Raw genomic sequence first — 9,734 nt, 5'->3', positions numbered from 1 at the left:
GCACTGTAATGAATAATTTGGACATTTAAAATGATTTCAGTTGAAAAGAAGCTCATGCATCATACGAGTGTATCAAGCACAGTCAAAAACAATCAAACTACAGGTCATCAACCATCAGAAACTACGAAAGATGACAGTGAATGTTTGGTCCAGTATCAGCAATGGAAGTTATGAAGTAAGTCTCTTTCTGATGTTAGATTTGAAACAATGTAAGGAATGTGAGAGACCACAAATAAATTTATCTTTCATCATAATACGATCAATGTGCGGTTTCCAGAGTCAATCCATTAATTCTATCAACTGTCTGGAGAGATTGACCATTGCTACAAACTAAAACCAAAGACTTGGATTTTGAGTTGGAGGTTCTGTCCCATGCCAGAGTCCACTATGTAAGACTCTTCATTACTCACTTTGTCAGCCGATGGCCAAGTTTTGTAGAATGTTAAAGTCAGATTGCTAATCCTCTTTGATTTGTGATGAGGTTCCAATGCAAATATAATGATATCATCAGCATACGATTGATCACTACAATCAGAAAAAGAGAATGGTAAAGTTGCCATAACTGTGAAGTATACATTACACGTATGTATGCAGGATGTAACAATTTATTTATAGTTCAAACACAATAACAATGTGCTATATTTTATCATATTCCATTCTGTTGAGTGTAAGTGAAGTTTGATAGAGAAGGTACAGGAGAATGAATGTAGAGCTCAAACAATGAGGATGGGTGTGTCAGTATGAACAGAAGTAGCGTCTGTGTGTCTGGCAGCCAAAGAGGTTGCACCCAGTTGATGTCATCGCTTGGTGTACCATTCTGTTAAGTGGTGTTCACATGCAATGATATAGAAGTACAATATGTTCTGCATACTGCACAAACAAAATCTGATTCTTGACCATAACGGAATGTGCATAATTTAAAAAAAAAAATTTGCTGTAATTATCTGCAATTGTGTAAATATTGCATCATGATAATGTGGTTAAACGAACCCGGGGAACAATACTCAATCAAACCACTGATATCTCTTTGGATCTGCGTCAAAAGAAAAGTGGTCTAATGATGCATATGCTGGAAGTTTGACAATGATGAGTGAGTTCAAACGGGTGGCTCCGTTTGACAATTTGAAGTAGGAGGGCATACAAGAGTACAACTTTTTGAACTTGTACCTATTTTTGAACTTCATTAAACAGCATAAAAAACAAAAGGTCTTGTGTTCTCCGTTCTTGATGAAATCCTAGCCAGGGGGTTGGAACTACTCTAACGAAACCTGCATGATCTTTGCAGCAGCCTGCTGCAATTACCCAGTCATGTTGGGGATACTGTGCACAGCAGCACTGGTGTCATGAGACAGACGGGCCCCACTACTGGACTCAAACAGTTTCAGCTTCCCATCCAGGGTCCCAGTCAGCAGCTAGGAAAAACACAGAAACAAACATGGCATTTTATTCAGCTTTTACTCTTGTTGATGACATTTCAAAGGCATTTCGTCACACATCACTCTCCATTTTAGCGCTTTCTGTTTAGATGAACGTGTTGCATAATGGCACACCTGCTTCAGAAAAACATGAAGCCGTCTGTCCAGAGTTCTGTTATATAACTTTGTTTGATCAAAAGTGGTGCTCGAGTTTCCTGCCAATGCTTGACATGGTTAGCAACAGATTAATAAAGCACCCACACATCAATAAACTAACATCAACCCACACACTGCATGCTCATTTACGCACACACACAGACCAGCACAAGTGTGCACAAACACCTCTTCACTTTACTAATTTCAAAGCAACAATTTCATCTTCTTGTCACCCAGAAGAGCAGAGGAGAGAGATGTAGCATTAGCTCGACAATCAATCAGCAGCATCAGAATGAGGCTTCTTATAAATAGCTGCTCAAATAAGTATACATGATGGTGAAAAATGAAACACAAATTTAAGACATATGTTAACAAATGGCTTCATTTTCACTAGCCTTGTAACAAATCATTTAAAATCTACTTCATACTACTCAAGCCAGGGACATTTACTACATTTATTCCCACTTTAACTCCCTAAAGGACATTAATTAACACAAAATCCTACGGGATGATAAATAAGCAAAAAACAACGCAACAAATTGCAAACTAAATAGCAATGTATGGGCAAATTTTCAATGGAGTATCAATCTTATTAATTCTCATTTTAAGAGATTTAGGGTCACTGTAAAGATGGACTATCTTTTTAAAGTATACTAACAGTGGGAATCCTAGAAAATAACGATTTGCCAAGCAGTGATAAAAAACACATTTGGTGCAACAATAGCTCAACATTTTTCCCATGCACTAAAGCTGTTTTATGCAGGAGAAATCTTCTCTTTTTTTTACCAGCAAACAGATGCCTGTGCTGGGAAGGGGAGTCACAATAGCATGCACTCTGAAGATGACTCAAACAGTACAATGACTAAACTGGGCTGGATTTAAACTTCCTATGATGGGTAATCCTTGCTGCCTCTCTCCTAAAGACACAAAGAAGATCCAAGTGTGTGTGTGGAGCCCACAGATGAGAGGAGTCTTAAAGGGCTGCCAAGTACATATATTACACCCTATGTTGCACTAGTGTTTTTCAGTGTATAAAGATGTTTGAGACTCCCACCAAACAAACATTTTGGCAGCTCCGGTCACGAGCTCTTCCACCTTCAAGGAGTCATCTTTCACCATGGCCTCCTGCTCAGAGACCGTAATGAACAATAGCCAAGCTGTCTGGGTCCTGCCCTGAGGCTGCGAAAATAGCTTTTTAAAACTCAAAGAGGGTCAGAGAGCAGTTCTATTAGCAACCTCAACTCTCTTTATCAACTGCCATTCAAATCCATTAGACTGTGTAATCACCCTCCTCCATGTAAACGATTGTCTAAAAAAAAGTAATTTCAAAGTCATAGTACACTTGCAACAAACATCTGTAACCCAACACATTCCATCTCTGCAGTCATCCATCTTTGTTCACTGAAGCTGAAGCAAGCTGAGCTGATGCAGACTGAAGGTTTCAGGCGACCTTCAGGGTCAGAGGTCAGAGACTGTTGAGAGTTAATTCACTGTAGAAATGTAGCAGGGGTCATGCTGGGCCATCACAAGTGAGTTATTGGATTTTCCTCAACATCCCCGCTTCAAAGAAAAGCAGTTTTCAAAGGTTTGATCTTTGTTTTAAGATTAATTTGCCATGTCAGATGTCCGGCTGACCCATAACCACTTACACACACCCCTTCTTTCCCAGTCTCTTAAAATGTACACAGTTCAAGTCCAGGGAATGACCTTAATGGTACAAAGATCAGTGGTGAACTTGACAAGGAAAACATTTTTTTTCAGGAAATAAGTGTCTTTGCTAAGTGACGCAGTTGTCCTTTTCCTCTCCAGCACCCACATTCAGCAGAAAGAGATTGCATGACGGATCAACAAAAGCCTGCATTGGTTTTATAATGAGAACTAATGAACACATGAGAACATGGGCTGGATCTCCTTCTGAGATCTTTTTGTACAGGTATATCTGTGTTTACATTCAGTATGTTCAAGTGCCATTGAACCTGTTAGGAACTCTGGGATCGTAAATCAGGTAGAGAACGTGCGTGGAATGTCACACATATTACATAATCTAAGTTATTGCCAGAAGTGCTGCCGCATCACCGCAGACGAAAGACCACAAATCAGTAGTTCAAAGAAATGATTCAGGAATGAAAAATAACGAATAAGAATGCAATGTGGCTTAGATTTGTGTCGAACAGCAGTCAAAAATATTGGCATTCTGGACGACAGAAACTGTCCATCTGTAGAATCTGTAGGATCTTCTGAGACGTACATGTTGAGGGGGAAGGATGAAGGACATGAGAGATGGGGAAGGATCAGCAAATGTGTACCGAGATATGCAAACGTGTACAGGAATCTGCAAATCAGCTGCAAGGGGAGGCCAGACAATGACATAGAGCTACAGAAGCTTGTTTGTGTTTTGGAGACCAGACCTACTAGTCAAGGGGTTTCTCCAGGTGAAAGATTGTGTACTGTGTGACCCCATGTCAAGTCATGTGTGAACTTACAATGACTGCAAGACTCACGATCATAAGACTTGGCAAGTTTATAGTGTGAACTGCACAGCCATCTGAAAGTTGTGTAGTCTGAACTTGGCTTAAGCTGCAAACTCTAGATTTGGGTCAATTCATTTCACACATTGTCCTTCATAGGTTGGGTATTTAGGCAAAGAGGAGGACAACACTACTAACTAGCACAATGGCCAACTGAGGAAATACTGCCTTGTGAAAGGTTATGGTACTTCAAGATGTTGCCTCTTGTAACTTTACAACTGGACAACCTTTTCATTTCCTCACTTACTCTTCATTGCAGTTCCAGCTGTGCTGAACACAGGCCAGTTGATTTGGGAGATGCTGTCTCAGCTCAGTCTGTGTCTCACTCTCATGTGACATTCTGGAGCAGACAGCGGAGTCCACCTCTGTATTTGCTGTCTGGCCACTACAGTAAGAGGACAGTGATTTGGCCCTCTGGGGTCAGGCAAAGAGGAAACGGAGAGATTCAGTTTTAATTTGGATTTAGTTTCCTTTCTTATCCCATTCCAAAAAAACACACGTATGTTTTTAAAGCCAGATATGTCAGAGTGCAGAGGTGCCTCTGGAACAGAGGAAGATTCATTGTCTTGCTCAAGGGTACTTTGGCAGAAACATACTTCCCTTATTAAAAGACAGGAAACCTTGCTGACTGTGAGGTGTTTAATTGTTTGTTTGGTTTGTAGGTTTGTGTTATTAAATGAATATTTTTTTATGCCAAAGTCTTTTTGTTTGGTGTTTACAAAACCATATTTTCCTTTTGGTCTTTTACTTATTCAAAATAATGCATTCACCAGTCGGCATCCTTCTCAGAGTTTAATTGTTTCATTTTTATTTAACTTTTGCCAGTCAATAAAATGACAGTTTACAAAAAATCTGTTCTTACACCAACAAGATGGTAGAAACTAAAGAACTTGAATATGAGGAGAACAAGACCGATGCCAATATATATTTTTAAAAGTACATCAGCATTCAAAACAGCCCACTGTAAAAAAAAAACAAGGCAAAGGAAGAAAAAAAAAACACTTATAAGCTGATGGGACACACTACGAACACATTCCCGAGGTTGAAAAATATGCTTGGAGGCATCAACAGTTTGGGATTAGATAGTACAGAATTCTAGATTGAGCAGAAACCCACAAAGCCGTTTGCTTTAGTCTGACCAAGTAACCTGCTTCTCTGGAGGGTTGATTCGCCTCTGGCGATAACATTTTCCTTTGCCTTTCACCTGTTATCCTAAATCCCTTAAATTCCCAGAATCACTGGAGGAAATAACTACAGGCACAGTATCAACACTGTTTTGTTTTTGGGGCACCACTCAAATTGTACAAAGCTTTGTTTGCCTCAAATCTCCTGCAAAAGATATTAAAAAGAGAAGGTATGCTTTGTGAATTCTCGCAGGATTTTACAACACAACTAGGTAAAGGGACAGTAAAAGTTGTGCTCTCTCATTACAGAGTAAAGTACAGGAATAAACCTGGGGGAATGGACCCCAGAGCTAGAGCTGCCTGCCTGATGGTCTTTTAAGAATTAGGGTGGAAAACATGAGTGAAAAATTACTGGAAAATATGCACAGCGTTATCTGTCTGTGCGTTGCATCGGAAGGTTCTCTCAGCAGTAAATATGGAGAACATCTGGCCCTCAAATCTGGCTGAAAAGCATGATAAGCACACGTTGGGGACACTTTTTGCCAACATTTTTTTCTCCATGTCTTGCTAAGGAGGAAGCGCAGGCTCAGGAAATACAGCAATGTTATCATTATGATATCACAGGGTCTTGGTCTCAGTTAATTCCAAGACCGATGGGCCATTTCCCAGGGCTCCTTGAAGTTGTACTCATTTTTTATTTACACATCTCTGATTTGGCCATAAACAAAAGAAAAATAAAGATAAATATGTGTACATCCATTCCAGTCAGACATTACATTCAGCCAAATCAAGATTAACTAGAAACAGCCAGGAAAAGCCGAGCCAGGCACTCAATACATCAGTAGTAGATCAACCTTCCACGGAATTGGAAAGGAACACTTTACAGTTAATGTGAAGGAGGGCTTTACATAAATTTATGTATGTATCTTTAAGGAATCATACACTCTCAGTAATGTGAAGGAGAGTTTTCATATAAATGACTAGGGCAGTATCGTTAGTCAAAGATGCAACCTGGATTCTACAGAGCTCAACTCCTCGGCATCTTGAGATGATTATAAATCCTCACGTTTTCCCAGACACAGACTGAACTGTAGTTTCCCATGTCGAATAAGGAGGCTCCGGACGTCCCCAGCCATCAGTGTATTACATGCGATAGCAATCAGCAGCACTGATTATTACCACTGACTAGTTCTTTACAACTGTGCTAACCAAATCTTACTGCTGCTCCTGATGAAGAACATGTGATCAACAATTCTTTTAGTTCTTGACTCAACACTAACACGGACAAAAAGTCATAAAAGTGCCATGGATGGAACCAACACTTTTACTGAGCTGGCATGTCGAAAGATCTATCTCCATGACAACTAAGTAAACTCTCCTCCCTGCACCAATGACTTAATCCAATTTTACTGCCTCTGCAGACCCTGCGATATGGCTGGAAGCTAGTATTTTTTCAAAACCATGCTGAAATGAATTTGGGGAAACTGCTGGACACAGGATGTGAATCTGTCTTTTTCATTCAGTTTTATCTCAATTCTTGACAAGAACTGCCGAGGGCTTCCTCTGATACACTGATAAGGTTTTGTTAGCAAACAAAACCTTATCAGTGCACTGGTGATTGCAAGTGACTGTCCCCAGCTGAGAGCTAATGCTATTGCCAATACAGAATTGTTTGTGTAAGAAAACTCTAATTCAATAATCTATATTATGACTAATAAATGGTTTGGTGGCTATGACAAAGCAAGTTTCTCTTATGATCACTAATTTCTGTGCTCTAAATCAAACGTTGAATGATACAAACCATTGCCAAAGTAAACATTAAGCCTAAATAAATATAAAGTGCATTCAAACATGACTCCCAATAAAAATCCTGGGGGAACTGTATCTAAATACAGTTAACACCGATACAAAAGAGACAGAGTGGGAGCTGTGGTATGTGTTAAAATCTACATAACTTTCTTTTTCAAGGTGTTCCCATGTGGACATCGCGATTTCCAAGGTGGGAAGATGAGTCAAGGCTCTTTATTTAGCTGCAGACCCTCTGGAGCCCCTTCAGTTTTTTTTCACACATTTGTGAATTTTACGACTTCAATCCAGACAAATCTTAGCAGGTATCTGCAGTATGAGATGGCCAGTGACACAATCTGAGAGTATAAATCAATAAATGTTGACCTCATAAAAAGATGACAGGTCAATAGATGTAAAGAATGACGGATAGCTTAGATTTTATTGACAAATTTCAAGAATTATAAGTAAAAATAGCAAGTTTTCCATGTGGAAATAAGTTTTCACGGTATTACCCCAATACTGAATATACATATACAACTTGAGTTTGAGAAGATTAAGGTATTATAATCATACCACCTGACACAGATTGTCAAAAATACAATTGTGTTTTAGTCTATATAACATTTCATGATTTTTTGAGTTTTTTACTTTGGCTGGGAGTCATGTCAAAGACAACAGCATGTGCAGAAGAATTGATGGGAAGAGAGCAGGCTCTCACTGATGAGGTGTGTCTTCAAACTCTGCAGATCATTGTAAATGGCCTTGAGTCAAAATGATGGACATGCACATTCAGAAAATGTGCCTCAAGTCCAATAGACTGTCAACAAGAGGTCTCATGTGAAACACAGCAGAGGTTGTGATATTGTGTTTTTAAAGTTTTCTTTTGTAAATTGACTTCATTTGAAAAGCTCTAAAGGAAAAACAATTAACTTGCCAACAAAACACCTCCAAAGGGAACTGTTGCTCTGAAACGCTCTGGGGATTATTTTGGACACATTAAAAGGAATAAAGAAGCACCAACAACTCAAGATAAACATAGATTTTTTTTTCTCCTGTGCTAATCTGCTTTCTATGGAAGGAAGAATGCGACAAATGGCAGAACATTAAGCAACAAGGAATCCAGTAGAAATGACCAACAGTCAACAGAAAATGTGGAAAGCAGCCTCTGAAGGCAACTAACACATCCCTGGATACTACTTTATTTTTTTCCATTGTGGAACTGTGCAGCCAATCACAAGCTGGAACAACCCTGCAGGCCGTCAGTCAGTCAGTCAGACATGTGGATCAGCACAGTGCGCAGAGTGAGTCAGTACATCCCGTGGAGTTAAGGTAGGGAAGAGCGGTGCTCATTATGTGATTGGACCATGAACTGACCACCACTGGTTAAAGCCACAAAGTGATTTGGTTGATTCTTGTTTTCATTTTAAATGGAAATGATTTTGATCCAGGAGGCTCACACTTTGGACAAAAAAAAAGAAAAATGAACTAAAAAGACGTGTGCTCAGTTGTGTTTATAGGTACAAACAGACGTTTTGCTTGGGCTTATACATGTTGGAATTCTAGGGTGTTCATATTTTTTGTATGAGAATGATTTGCTGAGTACACTCATCCCACACACTTGAAATGCCGAGTTGAGCTTCTTATTATTCCTGGCTCAATCTATGAATTCTTTTGTGGCTACAAGAAGAAATTCTGTGAGGTTACTGACATACATCCAGCGACCCAGCTAAGCCCTGCTATGTGACCTCCTGAGCCTGAGGATATCATTCCTTCTTCACAAAGGCTCAGAGCGCCCTGTAAGTAGAGATGAAGTGGACTGGATTGGGGACTCTATGCAATGTTTGTGAAAATCGCATGTATGTAACTTTCAAACCATGCAATGTGATTTTCTGTTTTCAATTTGTTAATTTCCTGAGTGAAGTTTTGAGTAGAAGGCACAGCTTCATTTAAACTCCAAACAATAAGACTGAATAAGGTGAAGCAGTTTCTTGGACTGAAGATGACATGACCTCTGACTGACACCGCTTTTCACTTTGACCTCTTTGCTTTTAGACATTTCTCCTTCATACCATTTTGAACTGAGATGATTGAGATAAAGAAAAATTGTTTGCCATTGGAGCAAACAACCAAATTGCCAAATGCAAATTTGGCAGACAAATGTTTAAAGATTTCATTGCTTCATTAGCAGGCCCTTAAATCAGTGCAGAGATTATGGCATTGGCATGAACAATCACTGATGAAGCCGACAATCATACACTTCATATGTTGCCTATTTGCATGTCCTCTTGTGGTGTTTAAGCAAAGTCAACATGGATCAACATCTGGAAAATAAGGACATTCTCTAGTTTTCACCAGCTTTCAGATATAAACTTCGGAAAATTGGATCCGGTCCTTTGCCACTCACATATGAAGAACGCAGCAAGAGATTGCCCGGGTCAGACGCATCCACAACAGCAGGAAAATGATTGGAACATTTTCAGGCTAGGGGTGGCACCTGGGTAAAAGCGCCCACTCGCTCGCCATCAATCTCGGAGATTTCCCTGCTGTAATCTCAAATGGGGTCACTCTGACATTTCCGAAAAATTTGCTAAGGGGCTGGCAGGAAACATTATGGAAAATGCATGGAGCAACATTTGTGGACATTTGCATTCTCCAAAAAAGTTCTGGACAATGTCCAGACGTCATTGCATGTCTGAAAGCATCTCTTGACTGTCTGATGTCAA

General features: G+C 39.7%; 1 protein-coding gene across 3 annotated transcripts in view; it reads right to left on the bottom strand.

The window, feature by feature from the left end:
* Positions 1-587: 587 nt before the first annotated feature.
* The window catches only part of wdr27 (WD repeat domain 27), a 35,102-nt gene continuing 25,955 nt past the window's right edge, over positions 588-9,734 (bottom strand). For 2 of the 3 annotated variants that reach the window (XM_035606451.2, XM_035606450.2), the window contains exons 24-25: positions 4,347-4,513; positions 588-1,412 (exon numbers count right to left, since the gene is read on the bottom strand). In XM_035606451.2, the coding sequence (XP_035462344.1) occupies positions 1,406-1,412; positions 4,347-4,513 (174 nt within the window). In that variant the 3' untranslated portion in view covers positions 588-1,405. The remainder of the gene's footprint in view (positions 1,413-4,346; positions 4,514-9,734) is intronic. The other variant, XM_035606452.2, reaches the window with a different exon arrangement.

The sequence above is a fragment of the Scophthalmus maximus genome, chromosome 10 (assembly GCF_022379125.1).
Source record: "Scophthalmus maximus strain ysfricsl-2021 chromosome 10, ASM2237912v1, whole genome shotgun sequence".
NCBI classification, from domain to species: domain Eukaryota; kingdom Metazoa; phylum Chordata; class Actinopteri; order Pleuronectiformes; family Scophthalmidae; genus Scophthalmus; species Scophthalmus maximus.
The sequence above is the reverse complement of the archived record's forward strand: the minus strand, read 5'-3'. Positions and strand labels throughout refer to the sequence as shown.